We start from the raw sequence: 15,426 nt of genomic DNA on the forward strand, positions 1-15,426 counted from the left end.
GTGGGAAGTGTTGCTGGATTCCCCCCATCCCCCATTAATAAGATAACTAGAATCCAGAGCCTCTGTTAAAACATTAAGAAATGAAAGGGGAAAAATAATAGCTCATATTTTATGTGTTTGTACTACTGAGCCAAGAACAATTGTGTGTTCCCTCTTATGGCATTGCAGCAGCAGTTAATTAACAACCATATTCCCAGAGCTGCGCTAAGGACATTAGGGATGCTAGTAGTCAAACAGAGAACTTAACAAATTATTAACTTGTTTTCCAGCCTGTGCTGCCACAGTGGAATGTGGGGTTGGTACTCTGAAATGCCTTGTATAGATAATGAACCTGGTATGAGGAGCAGCAGCACAGGAGATGAGAGTAGTGAAGCAGTCGATTTTAAACTTCTTTAGAAATGCAAGTAAATATATATATGCACACAGACCTGGTCAAAATTGGTAGGCACACTGTTTTCAGACGTTTAAAGACCCAGTAATTTAGGACCAAAATTTATTTTGGTTTTGCTTTCAAAAAAAAAATAGTAAATAGGGTTGGACATTTGAATGGTACAAAAATGATGGGTCAAATATTGTCAAGATAACGTCAAAAGTGGTCAAATATTTTAAAGCACACTACTTTATTGGAACAATAACAAAAAAGATTAAGACTTTATGGTCTCCAATAGTCTTAGCCATAAATACTTGCATCTAATTACAAAAACCAAGTCACTTAACTGAGTTATTTTAACTCAGAAAAATATAAAACACAATGAAGTTCTTTAAAATGAAAGATTTTTTTTAACCATGTTAGCATTTAAATGTGAATATTATTCAAGACTGACTAGAAAAGAAAAGAAAAAGGAAATAGACTAGAAATCAAACACACACCTAGCAATTATGAAAGATTAAAGTCTGTTTTTTAAATCCACCAATGCTAGGTAGGCAACAAGCTAACTCTTCAAGCAGCTCAATGTCCGTGCATCCATAGGTGCTGGAACTAGGGGTATTGGCAGCGGTGTATTATCGCCTAGGCCAACAAGGCCTAGGCCTAGGGCAGCAAATTTGCAGAGGCGCAGATTTGCTCACGCCCTGTCCCCAACTCCGCCCCTTCCCCAAATCCCCGGCCCGCCTCCTCCCCCAGGTGCGCCACGCTTCCCTCCTTCCACCTTCCTCTAAGGCTTGCTGCGCGAAAGCACTGGGAGGGAGGGAGAAGTGAGTAGCGGCACTCAGAGAAGGCGGAGCAGAGGTGAGCTGGGGCCCGCGGGCACGGGGAGTAACCCGGGGGGCGGGAACTGCTCCCCACCCCAGCTCATCTCCACTCCACCACCGCCACCATCCCCCGAGCGCCACAACTTCCCTTCTCGTCCCCTCCCTCCCAGGTTTGCCGAGGGGGAGCGGAGGTGAGCTGGCGTGCACCGGGGGGCGGCAATTTTTTGAGGGCCTAGGGGTGGCAAACTTGTTAATCTGCCACTAGGTGTTGGGGGTGCTGCAGCACCCCTCATCTTGAGGCGGTTTCCATTATATACAGGGTTTACAGTTTGGTTCAATGGCTCTCAGCACTCCCACTATACACATTGTTCCAGCACCCTTGCATGCATCTTTTCTCTTGTGGTGGGAAGAACATTCAATGTCTGGGAGCCTTCCTCTCCATCCCTCATGGCCTTCAGAATTAATTTCTCTGTATAGACCGTTTAGATTGTAAGCTCTTCAGGGGAAGGAGTGTATCATTTAACTTATTTATTGTCCTTTGTAAACTTCCATGTATATTTATACCCTGATATACAAATGAAGTTATACATACCTACATACGTTGTTCGTTCAAACGTTTTCCAGCCAATCAAGGTGCTCAACCTTCAGTTAGTGCACCTTTTTACCAACACGTGGCATTAGCATGTAGCAAAGTGAGTGATTAATACATTGATGTGGGCTTGGTAACAGATGGCACCATTGTGCAACCAAAAAGGTAGGCCTCAGCGTACAGCAGGGCATTCTTGCTGGAATATTTGACTGTGGTCAAATAATTGGCATTACTTGACTGGTCAATTGACTGGCTTTCCAAGCCTAATTTTAAAAGCAAAACCTACATTTTGGCACTAGACTGTTTGTCTCTTTAAAGTCTGAAGACAGCGTCTCTCCTTATTTTGTGCGTGTTTAATGGGGAATGGATCTCTTGATTGCCTGTTCTATTCATTCCCTCTGGGGTACCTGGCATTGACCACTGTCCGAAGATAGGATACTGGGCTAGACAGACCTTTGGTCTGACACAGTATGGCTGTTTTTATGTTCTTATATTCTCCCAATATTAATAAAATTATTTGAATGAAAAGAGATTTTTGTCTAGATTTAAAAATTTCCTGTGGTGTTTGCAACCCAGAAATTTCAGCATTATGCTAATGCATGATATGAACCAGAAAGTAAAACTTGGTGTGAACAAGTAAAATGGACTGGTCTCTTTTTTTTTTTGTAATGTCCAGGCTGGATTTGATGCAGTAACTAAGTGGAAGAGGTGGAAAGGAATTAAAATTATAAAATTTCATCACCTAGTAACATGAGTTAGGAATTCTCAGTGTTCTGTTTTGTTTTTTGTTTTGTTGTAAATGAAGTGTGTGACTTTTAATGTATCAAAGCTTTTAACCTACAAAGTAAGTGTCTTTTAAAAAGTATATTCATTGTTAAGTTTAAGAGATCTTAAAAGTATGGGAGACTTGCTTGAATGTTTCCAGATAACCATCATACTGGGGGTCACTGGTGTATCAGGGAGGCAGTGTCTCAATAATACAGTATTGTAGATGTAGCTGTCCTGAATCATTCCTAAAGCTTCCATTCGTGTTCACGCTGAGCATCCATACAATCTGACCCACCCTTGACAGTAGCCGGACTCAATATAATTACCCTGCAGCTGGCAAGGCAGGAAGCCTCTAATACCACTCCAATTTAGCTGCTAGGGAAAGGGGGCTAAGCGGGGATAATACTGCAACCTAATCCTGGAAGCTGAGAGCGTCACCTGAGCTTTTAACTACTGCTGCCTTAAGGAGAGTGAGAGCAAGAGCACTTGAAGTTTGCTCGAAACCTGGAACTTCGAATAATGACAATACACAGATGGCTAGCCATTAAACCAGAGATTGGCAACCTTTCAGAAGTGGTGTGCCGAGTCTTCATTTATTCACTCTAATTTAAGGTTTCGCATGCCGGTAATTCCTTCTTGAACGTTTTTAGAAGGTCTCTTTCTATAAGTCTATAATATAACTAAACTATTGTATGTAAAGTAAATAAGATTTTTAAAATGTTTAAGAAGCTTCATTTAAATTAAAATGAAGAGCCCCCCGGACTGGTGGCCAGGACCCGGGCAATGTGAGTGCCACTGAAAATCAGCTCGCGTGCTGCCTTCGGCACACGTGCGATAGGTTGCCTACCCCTGCATTAGACCATGCCATTTCCACATGCCAAGAGAACAGTCTTAGAGCTCTTTCACTAATGTTTGACTGAGACAGACTAAGCTTGTGGGATATTGTATGTAAATAATGATTTCTAATAGAGCAAAGCTATTAATACAAAAAAAGAAGGGATTTTTGGAAGGCACACTGCCAGTAATTAAAGAGAAGGGGCTGTCTGCAAAGTATTGTGGTTTAATCTAGATAGATCTATGTCTGTAAATACATGGGCAGTAAATACCTGAGATGTAGTGTAATGTATATTAAGATCTTTCCTGGGAAAGCAGCATTATGTCATGGTTCTGCAATACTACTAAAGCAATATTTAGTTCCATTCCCTTCTCCCACAACCCCTGTTTTTAACATTTTCTGTAAGCAGTGACTCACTTGTAATCATGTGTAAGGGATATAAAAAGTAGGTCCAAGACGTTTTTAAAAAATGTTTGAATAATAGATTTTGGGCACATGTGCATGTTGAACAGCTGCTGTTAATTTGCTGTCTATGGTATAGCCACAAGCTATAAAGAAAGAATAGATTATTCATATTACTTAACACATATATGCTCAAAAGTGTTTTCAGACAGAGCTGATGGCCAGCAGAGCTTTGAAAGATTATCTTTTTTGAGACTAGTGGCTTTTCCCAGTAAAGTGACCAGATATTTTTTGTTTGTGATTTCCAGCTGTCCCATTTCCTCCAAGCCACCGGCTCACAGCTAAGGAAGTGTTTGATAATGATGGAAAACCCCGTGTGGATATCTTAAAGGCACACCTTATGAAGGAGGGGAGGCTGGAAGAAAGTGTTGCTTTGAGAATAGTAACAGAGGGTGCTTCAATTCTCCGTCAGGAAAAAAACTTGCTGGACATAGATGCCCCAGTCACAGGTAAGTGCCAATTTTATATTGGAATATGCAAACACATGCAATCAGGTAAATACTACTCCCCTGAAAGTTCGGTGAAAGTTTCCTACTCCACTGACTGCTCTCAGTACTTAGCTCTGCATCTCTGAATCCACTGGCACAGTGGGCCTGATCCTAAGAGTTGCTGAGATCCTTAACTTCCACGGCTATTAGAGGAAAGGGCCTTATGGGCTGAAAACATTTGTTTCTAAAATATGGAGAGTTCTCCAGACTAAAATGTAAGATTAAAAGTGTGTTCTAAACCTCATAAAAGATTATAACTGCCTATTTTACCAGATGTTAATTCCATACGTTTACGGATGGCCTTCACTACAGTAGCACCATTCAAACTTAGTCAGTCTTGCTCTGAAGGAACAATGATGCTGTAGTGAAAGGAAACTTGATTATAAGTGTTCAGAGCAATAACAAATGAGCAAAAAGAAAAAGCTAGAAGAACTTTAGCATATTATTTGTCTAGGGAATGAATGAATTGTTCTGATTAAAGAACCCATTTTGCCCTTGGCTATCAAACATTTCCACCCACTCATTAATTCTCAGGAAATGCCTTTGCCTTGATCTTCCTTCTCTAATTGTCTCCCACTTCCGACTGCATTCTGTGCATAGGATTGCATTTGCTTGTTTTAATGCTCTTTTTGTATTTTTATTATTTTTTAAATTATTATTATTATTTTTATTTATTATTTTTGCAAACAAACAGTTGCTGTTGCGAGAAGTTGATGAGTCTGGCAGGAAAACTGATTCATGGCTTAGAGAGTTAGTTGCAGGGCTAAACATTACTTCTTCCTAGTATGAATCCTAGACATATAGGTTTTTTTAAGAAGACTGGAGGATTTGTATGTTCTCTTGGTTGCTTTACTGTTTCTGGTAAAGCTGAGCCAGCATGGAAGGAAGAGTTGCTTTAGTCAAGGAAGAAAGAAGAGCACCAAGACCCATAATTAGCATTGGTGTTATCCACCAGATACTGTGTGAACTCAGCAAGTCCTTAATAGTTTCGTTATTTTCAGAAGAGCTACTTCTGAAACCAATAACATGAGGCGGGACATTTAAGCATCAAATGTAGCATAATTTAGTAAATTCAGTTTTCTGAAATGTCATCAAAACATGGAACCTTAGGTAAGTCTCCATATTTTTTTACTTGAGACAATGAGTCAATCATATGTTCTCTTACTTGCCTGGGAGGAAATATGCCTCATGTAGCTCCATAGGTGAACCCATTGCCTGATTGAGGGGAGTCTTAGAGTCTGTAGGCTTTCCCTGCAAAAGAAGACAGTGGCTGTGCAGTAGAATAAATGGAAGAAGACAAGTTCTACAGGGATACAGCACTCTCTCTTGATTAGGGTGTCGGGAATTAGGGGATGCTACCTCTTCCTTCACCATATTCAGATCTTTCAGAGAGGTTGTAGTCTGTGTCGAGGAGTGGTTCTATGTGATTGATGTGATCATCTCCTTTTCCATTCACCACTAACTCCGAGACAGACATTCTTACATATCTTTTTTGTTAATTATTCTGAGTACCGGTAATTTAGTGATGTTTTCTCCCTCATCCCAGATTAATCCCTGGAGGCCTCTGCACATTTTAGTCTTGTTCTCTCTTATCTGAGTTTACATCTCTTTTGACCATCATTCAAATTTATTCTCTTCTGGCAATGGGTTGCAGTATTACTGTATTTCCTCAGTTTGGCTAATGGCCGTTTACCTGAAAGCTGACATGGTGAAGCTTGTATCCTGATGCCTGCTACTGAGGTAATTCGATAGTTCATATGCTCTGTGAACAAACCCAAGCTGTAAAATGAGAGCTGGAATAGCAAAACTAATCACTAATAGAAAGACGCAAATCTGGAAAAGAAACCCCTTGTGTGATGTGCATTCTGTTCAGTAAAAACAAAGTGCACAGCACTTTTCAAAAACAGCAGAAGAGCAACAGATTGCATGAAGAAAATACATAGTAGTCTATGTGTGGAAGTATATGGAATACCAGAAACAACCCAAAAAATCCCTCTTCTAGGATTGAAGAGGTTTCCAGAGACTAATTTGGGGGGAAGGGGAATAACAAGAAAACACAAACCAGTAACCTGAAATAGAGGAGAGGAGGAAAGAACATTTTAACATGAAATAAAAAGCTAAGTGCAAACTGTAGCATTCAAGATTCACAACTGGAGATCGTTGGACAAACTCTTCTGACAAGTGATCACTTCTTGAAGACGTATTCACTTTTTAGGGAACTTTATATCTGGTTCTAGATATGACAGTTGGTGAAAAGTGAAACAGATTACATCTATGATAATGAGATTAAGAAAATCATGGATTAATACAAAAAGAACTGCACAGTCATATGCTTAACAAAGGTAAGAAAGTCAAAACATCACGGAAAATATTTCAGACTTAATTTTGTGGGGCAAAATATGTACCCTCAGGAAAGGATTATACTGGGTACATTTGTATATAAAACCAAATTTGAGATGGTTGGTATTCTGGGTTTTGGTTTTAAAAAAAACCCCATATTTACTTGCATAACAGAACATTTAATATGCAATGAAAGAACGTTATTAATTGATTCTTGTTTGGTTTGGCTGGAAGCAGTAATATGATGTCATTTTGCATTTCATTTTGTAACGATGCATATGGTATCAGTCTTTTTTAGTATAAAAATTAGATTTTGAGTGGGTGCAAAAATATTTCACTATTAATAGTTACTGGTCCAAACAGTTAAGTAATTTCACTTCGTTATTGATAGTGAAGTATTACTATCAAGTCCGTTAGCGAAATATAATTTTAACTACTCTAGGCTGGCAAATTATAAGGACAAACTTCCACTTGAGGACAGAGCCCAATTTCAGTCCTTCATTAAAAAAGTCAGATTAGTGGAAAAACATCCCTACAGGCTTCAGTGGATGCGGTGGACACGGCATTTAGAGGACTTGCCACGGATATACTTATGAGGTGTAAGTCTTGACTTTGTTCTTCGGGGTTCCCCTGGGAAGTGCAGAATACCATAAATGACTTAGCATTCAGTGGGTCAAACTTGTTTAATGAAAGAACTGATAAGTCTCTACACCCGTTGAAAGATTCTCGACTGACCCTTTGCTCTCGAGAATTTACACCCCGGCCCCAAAGAGAAAACACTACAGGCAAGTGTATAGGCCAAGATCCCCCTCACACACATTCTTCCAGTTGAGCCTCTGAGCAAGCAACAAGAGTTCAGAGACCTACTACCATAACCTCTACCTGTTCCCTCCCTCCCTCCCACTCTCCTACTTTTGATGCCTCAGTCAAGAACCAACTACCTTATATTAATGCCAGCCACTTCTGGTTCCTCTTCAGGGACCACTCTCATGAGGAGATTATTCACCAGGAGACAGAGTCTCTTCTCCAATGAGGGGCAGTAGAATGAGTGCTAAGGGAGGAGAGGGTTCTGTTCCCCTTGCTTCTTAGTCTGAAAAAAAGACAGAGGGTGGAGCCCCATTCCGGACCTTTGACAACTAAACATCTTTATTTAAAAGTCAAAATAAGGATGGTTATGCTAGCATCAATAATCCCCTTCCCACAAGAGTGAATGTGGTTCATGGCTTTTGAAGGATGCCTATTTTCATGTAGATGTTCATCCATCCCACAGAAAGTTTCTTTGGTTCCTAGTAGGTCAGGATCACTACCAGTTCAGCGTCCTTCCCTTTGGATGAGCAACAGCACACAGGATATTCACAAAGGTTTTCTCTGTGGTGGCAGCCCAAATGAGATGTGACAGCTACACAGTCTTCCCAGATTTGGATGACTGGCTCCTCACAGGTTGCTCCAACCAAGAGGTCAGGTCAGCAACTTTGTCCCTGCTTCCTCTTCTAGCAGTGCTGGGTGTCTGTGTGAACAAAAAAAAAAGTCCATTTTGACCACCACTTAGAGGGTAAACTTTAATGGAGTGAAACTGGACTCAATTTCAGCAAGATTGCCCCAGAAGGATTGCAGTTAATGAGGTATTTGATAATACAGGTTACTCACAGACCAAAGACTATGATCAAAGTATGCCTTTCTCTACTAGACCACACAATCTTGTGTACTTATGTGGCACTATTTGCCAGACTTCATTTACACTGCCTTACAGACTGGCTTTGGTCTGTCTACTCACCAGACAATGACCATCTGAACATTACTGTGATTGTTCCTGCCAGGCTTATTGCCTCTCTCTTCACCTGGTCGTCGAACCCGGAATGAGTTTGAGTGGGAGTCCCCTTCAACACTCCCGCTGCCAGTGCCATCACAGTAACAGATGCGTCTCTTCTGCGATGGGGTGCTCACCTGTATGGCCACATGCTCAGGGCACTTGGATCTCACAGGAGGCCATACTATACATCAACCTGCTGGAACTGAGATCATTCTGGCTTAAAGGGCCTTTTCCCCACTCATACATTGACTCCAGAGCCAAATAATGTGGGACAACATCACCACAGCTTTTATATAAACAAGCAAGGTGGAGCAAGATCCCTTCCCTTCTGCCTGGAAGCAGACAGGCTTTGGAATTGGGCCATCAGAATCCATACAGTTGTCCAAGCCACTTACTTACCAGGTATTCAGAATTCTCTAGTGAGCAACTTAAGCAGGCACTTCTCTGCATGAGTGGGAAATTCACAGCTGTGTCCTGAGTGAAATACCCACTTGGTGGGGAACACCCCAATAGGATCATGCTACGTCGCAAACGAACAGGAAACTACCCCAGTGCTGCTCCCGAGCAGCTATGACCCACGACTCCCAGGGTGACGCTCTCCTGTTACCATGGACAGACCAACACAGATATGCCTTTTTGCCCATCCCCTTCCTACCACAGGTCTTGAGAAAGATCTGTTATGGCAGGGCCAGAATAATTTTCATGGCACCCACCTGGCGCAGACATTTTGGTTCCCAGAACTTGTGAGAATATCAACCTGTTCTTCTGTCAGGATCTGTCCCTTCCTGGATCTTCTAAATTAAGAAGATGGCAAAATCAGACACCCTGATCCAGACCCACTTTACCTCACAGCCTGGTGTTTGGATGTGCGTCAGATCTAGAATGGTTATGTTTGGAAGCCATTCGTACTCAGAGTAGAAAAGTTTCAACTAGGAACTGCTACCTAGCTAAATGGAGACTTTTTTTCCCTACATGGGCACAGCTTTTTCTCAGACTCTGCAGATTTCCCAGTCATTTTAGATTATTTCCTATCATTGAAGAAGTTGGATCTCTCAATTAGCTCATTGTGGGTCCATCTCACAGCAGTCAGTGCCTTCCTTCCTCCAGTACACTGGCCTTCCGTTTTTACGTGCCCAACACAAGTTAGATTTCTGCAGGGCCTAGTCATGGCCTTTCTGCCTGTGGTCAAGCCCACACCTCCATAGGACTTCAGTTTTATTCTGTCATTATTTACCAGACCACCTTTTGAATCTTTGACCACATGCTCTATAGCCCACATTTTTAGTTGCTATTACTTTGGCCAGAATGGGGAGCAAGATGGGAGGATCCACTGTGAACCATTTTTCATAAGGAGATCTCCTTTTGCCTTTATCCTAAGTGCCTCCCTGTGACAAGGGACACTTTCCTCTTGAGTGCCTCTTACTGGCTGGGTGTGGTGCTGAAATCTTTTTTTCCCCTGCTCCTGGTGCCCCCTGTGGGTTGCCAGCCTCGCTAGGTAGGTCTTCAGTGGCTCGGATGTCCAGCTAAGTCATACAGTCAAAACTGAATGAACTCCTTCCAGGGGGTAGCAAAGAGATTAACCAAACTCACTGGGGTCTTCAGCTCTGTCTCTGGGCCCTTTCAGTCTAGCCCCTTTCTCAGGCTTTTAGTAGAAGTCCAGCCAGAATTGTCGGTCTGCCCTCACCAGAGTCTTTCGACCTTTTCTGGGTATTTTAAATCTAGCCCCTTTTCTTGAGCTTTTTAAACTTTCCAGGTTTTAGGCGTCTCGAGTATTGCCTGGTGGGGGAGCCTAGCCCACCCACTACTCCAGATCCCAATCCAGGGACGCTATACACAGCTGCCATGTACTGCTGTCTCCAATTCACTGCTGCTATCCTTGCGCCTTTTCCCACGTAGTCCCTTTCCTTTCACCTGTTACCTTAGGGTTACGTTTGTCAGGTCCTCTCATTCCCAGGACCAGTATAACTTTCCCAAAATAATTCCTAGAGCATATACCTTAATAAATAAATAAATAAATAAAAGCCAATCTTGACTTTAAAATTGCCAGTGAAGAAGAATCTGCCTCAATGCTTGGTAAAGTGTTCCAAGATGTCTCCCTAGTCCTTACCCCAGAGGGATCTTAAGAGTAGAGCAGGTTTAGGGAACTGGAAGCTGATAAAACGATTATATTTGCCCTATCTAAATCTCTTCAGTCCTAGTGGAGATAGCTTTAACTGAGGCTCTATCCAGCACTCAAAGCTTTCTGGAATGCCAGACTCCAGCAGCTTCATTTGAAGAGATCTGAGCATTAGATGGAGGAAACTTATTGTAAAGTTTTAAATGAAAGAGGAATGACTGTTTGATCAGCTGTGTAGTGCCATTCTCTGGCCAGTCCTTCATGCTAGTCTACTGTACAAGACTCCAGCCCTGATTCTCTAGCTCCCATATTTACATACATTTAAAAAAAAACCCTTAGATTAAGGTGACTTAAGCATATATCCTTTACAGCAATATGAATACTTAAAGCAAGGAAATTCTAAGTTAAGGCAAAATTCACACCCAATAAAAGACCATCTACTATCATCTTGATACCCAACCATCCCAACATACTATTATCTTTCTCAAATAAACCTGCTTTCGGTTCAGAACATAGCAGAGCTCTGCTCCTTCTCTGGGGAATCTGGGTGCTACTGCAGTACAAAAAAATAAATACTGTCCTTGTCAGTGGCCGTATCAAAGACAATGTAACTTACACCACAGCTATCTTAACTCTGATGTGGCCATTTGTTACTCATTCGTGGATCATATTATGAATATGCATGTGAAACGGTGTCTGTAGAGATGTGAATAAAGAGATGTGGATCTGATTTGCCTCTCACTTAGTAACTCCTTTACTTCAGTGGAATTAAATCTGACTTAAACTGCTGGAAGTGAGAGGAGAATCATACCCTGTAAGCTTAAAATAATTGTCATTAAAGAACGTAGGACTGAAAGACTGGTGGTGAGCTTGTGCACTGGCATGTGATGATAAGTTCTTTGTATGTATGTATGGAGGGTGATGATGTACATTTGTGCCACGAGGTAGGGGTGTGATGCCTCTGCTTGCTTACACATACACGTGCTAGCTTCACTGAGCTAGCGGGAGCATAAATAGTAGTGTAGCCAGGATAGTGGCAGCAGAGGCACAGGTTTCTTGTGCCAAATACATACTCATGGGGTTCAAGCAGGTTTGTACTCAGCATGGCTAAGCTAAGCCACCTCTGCCACCACTTCAGCTATCCTACTCTTGATGAGAGCTAGCGTGAGTATATGTACGTGAGCACGGAGAAGCACACTCCTAGCTCAAGGACCAGACGTAGCCGGCGTGTGGTAGAAATAATATTAGTGCCTTGGTTTGATTGAGTACCATGATGATGTGGAAATGTTGCCTTTTAACTCATGATTTCCTTGTTCTTTAGTTTAGATAGCTTAAGTGTATTTTCTTGCAGCAGTACAAACACTAATTTGTGTGTGTATAAAACTCGAAACCCAAAGTGGCATTCAAAAATCTCTTCTGCTTATAGAATCACACAAACTGGAGATGGAAAAGCCCTCTCCTGTTACCAGCAAAGGATTATTCTTTGCTATTTTAGGCATTCTAGTCTCAAATGGCTTTTGCTGAGGCTTCTAGCGGTTCCTTTGGGAGATTATTCCATGGGCTAATAGATCCTATTTTCTAATTGTTTCCTGATGTTCCACCTGTTTTTCCCCCCATTGCTCAATTTAATTTCATTCCTAGCATAAAAATAACTGATATCAACAGGCTACCAGAGCCACATGAGGTTAGAACTTTGACAGAATCAAGAATTGCTAAACTGATCAATGCTAAGGCAAGTTGTTAAAAGCATTCATGCAAACATCATGGTAAAAGCCAATAAAATTACAAATTACCTTGAAAGGTAGCACACACTGACATGTTCTGTTCCAGCTGGGAACCAAGCAAAGCAAGCTCTTTCTCTGCTTTTTTTAATGTGAAACAGGTATTGACTAATATAGAGCTACAATGTGTAAATTAAGCAGCATTGCTTACTAGGAAGCTCCAAGCAATGCATAATTTATTCCTATTAGTGAGGCATCAGTAGTTACTCCATAGTTTAAATTTGAATTAACTTTTTATTTGAAGCAGGATTAAAACTTCTCTTTCACACTTCAATAACTGAATTTATACTCCTGCTGTACAACAGTTATTGTTGAGGAGACAGGTAAATGTCCAGAACACTTTGGTGGATAAAATACTTACTAACATCCAGGAAAAAATTCCAAACTTTAGTCGTGAATATGTGGTGTGTTTGGAGTATTTTTTCCTCACAATCGTTAAATAACCACAGTCTTAACAAATTTCAGTCACTTCAGTATTGGATCAAATCTCAGACACTACTCCACTTTTGAAACCTAAAAATTAACCCAAAGAAAAATTATTCCCCTTATTTTCCATAGCATAGCTTATCATCAGGGCTTGTCTGCATGGGAAAGTGTTAACTATGATACCAGTATAACTTCCCATATCAACATTTTGCCCGCATGCTCGGGGTTCAGCTGACCGCCATATTTGGGGTCGGGAAGGAATTTTCCTCCAGGGAAGATTGGCAGTGGCCCTGGAGGTTTTTCGCCTTCCTCCGAAGCATGGGGCAGGGGTCGCTTGCTAAAGGAGTGGGTGGAGCGGCTTATGTGGCCTGCATCTTGCAGGAGGTCAGACTAGATGATCATAATGGTCCCTTCTGATCTTGAATTCTATGATTCTATGATTTATTCTAGTGTAAAGATGACTGCTTTTCACTTTAGCTTAAACGTCTTCCCAGGTGACATAAGTTAAACCAAAAAAGCCCCTTTATACTGGGGAAAGCCTATCTACACAGCAAAACTATATCAGTTTAAGTTCACACCGTAGCTTATGTTGGATAATTTTCCTGGGTAGACGAGCCCTAGGGTGACCAGACAGCAAGTGTGAAAAATCAGGACGGGGGTGGGGGGTAATAGGAACCTATATAAGAAAAAGACCCAAAAATCGGGACTGTCCCTATAAAATCGGGACACCTGGTCACCCTAATCAAGCCCCAAGAGAAGCTGATGGATCTGTCACAGTCCAACCAATTTCCGTTCACTTAAAGCATACAACCACCTATGGTGTGTACACCTGTTTCCCTAAAATCACTCAGGGCTTGGCTACACTTGAAAGTTGCAGCGCTGGTAGAGGCTTTCCAGCGCTGCAATTAGTAACCGTCCACACCTGCAAGGGACATCCAGCGCTGCAACTCCCTGGCTGCAGCGCTGGCTGTACATCTGGTCAGGTTGGGGTGTAGCGATTGCAGCGCTGGTGATCCAGCGCTGCTCATCAAGTGTGGACACACACCAGCGCTTTTATTGGCCTCCAGGGAATAAGGAGATATCCCAGAATGCTTTTAACTAAATTACTCTCTTTGTTTTGTTATGCAGCCTCTCTTTGTTTTGTTGTGAACTCCGATCGGAGCTCCGTTGAACTGCTTATCTAAAAAAACAAACACTGATCACAGCAAACAGGAGCTATCAGTACCTGGCTGTGAACGATCAAATGAGAGGCAGGGAGTGAATGTTTGCTTGACAGAGAAACAGCGTTGGATGCAGGCTGTTTGCAATTAAGACTAAGGGTTCGTGAACATTTTGTGATTTTTTCAATCCAGGAAGCTAACACACAGTGTTGGCTCCAAAAATCCACTCTCTCTATCTTCCCCGCTCCCTGTCACAGTACACCACCCTCCTCTTTTGAAAAGCACGTTGTTGCCACTTGAATGCTGGGATAGCTGCCCATAATGCAGCACTCCCAACAGCGCTGCAAATGCTGCAAATGTGGCCACACACCAGCGCTGGTAGCTGTGAGTGTGGCCACACACCAGCGCTGTTCCTGCACAGCTGCATGACCAGCGCTGTAACTCCCAGTGCTGCAACTTTCAAGTGTAGCCAAGCCCATAGATGCACAACTTTAACTCTGACCTCAGCAAGACAAATGTTACCAATAGACAAACTTTTACTCGAAAAATATCTTCTCTGTATCTTTTAGACACCAGAATTCAGAGTTAAGGTTTTACATTTGACTGACTGTACAGCTGTGTAAATAATAAGTAATTACCAGAGTGTATATATTTGTATGTTGGAGGGAGGAGAGGAGAAGGGAGTGAATGAAGAGCATCATACTGTATCTACTCTGCTTTTACCACCTGTGATACCTAATGATATTGCATTGATTATAGCTACCTGCTCGTTACTATATAGTGAAGAAGCTGAATTCCATGGCCCTTTTAAGAATAGCTGGCAATTTAATAGATTGTATGAAGATATAAGGATGTGTCACAATGTGGCAAAATACCAACATAAAAGTAAACCTAAAACATCTCAATTTATAGCACAGTCTCTATCAAATTTTCTAATCGCTCCTCACTAGTTCAGTATTCTCTTTCTCTCCAAATAGAGAGCCTTGAAATTAATTACTGTTAATGACTTAACAGGTGAAGTGAACTAGGCTGAATATACCGTACAAAAATATTTGGATAGCTGATCAGGATTGGTTCTGCTGTTTCTGTTTTTCGTGCATTACTGAAATATCATAATACATGGTTACTGAATCATTTGTGGCTGGTTAAAGATTATGGCTTCCAAAGGAGGTGAAGATAGAAAACAGCATGGGTTTAATTTTTTTTTTTGGGTCCATCTCTTCTGCAAGCACTTCTGTCTGTTCCAGATATGGATTGAAATGCATCTGCCTAGATCCTCAGTAGGACAAAGTGATTGTGTCTCTTAGCTTAATTGAGACTGCTTCAGATACTAGTTTCTTCAACATCTGATATTCTGGCAAAGCTGACGTTTTCTAGTAGCAGCTGCTTGAATCAGTCAGAATGCCAAGACAGTGGATGCTGCAGCCTGTATTCTTTACAACTACCCCGCTTGTTACTCC

At 41.6% G+C, this 15,426-nt stretch overlaps 1 protein-coding gene across 4 annotated transcripts in view; it reads left to right on the plus strand.

The window, feature by feature from the left end:
* PPP3CA (protein phosphatase 3 catalytic subunit alpha) overlaps window positions 1-15,426 on the plus strand; it is a 320,675-nt gene that overhangs the window by 127,056 nt on the left and 178,193 nt on the right. For all 4 annotated transcript variants that reach the window (XM_039540970.1, XM_039540969.1, XM_039540972.1 and 1 more), the window contains one exon: window positions 4,094-4,294. In XM_039540970.1, the coding sequence (XP_039396904.1) occupies window positions 4,094-4,294 (201 nt within the window). The remainder of the gene's footprint in view (window positions 1-4,093; window positions 4,295-15,426) is intronic.

The sequence above is a fragment of the Mauremys reevesii genome, linkage group 5 (genome assembly GCF_016161935.1).
Source record: "Mauremys reevesii isolate NIE-2019 linkage group 5, ASM1616193v1, whole genome shotgun sequence".
NCBI lineage: Eukaryota > Metazoa > Chordata > Testudines > Geoemydidae > Mauremys > Mauremys reevesii.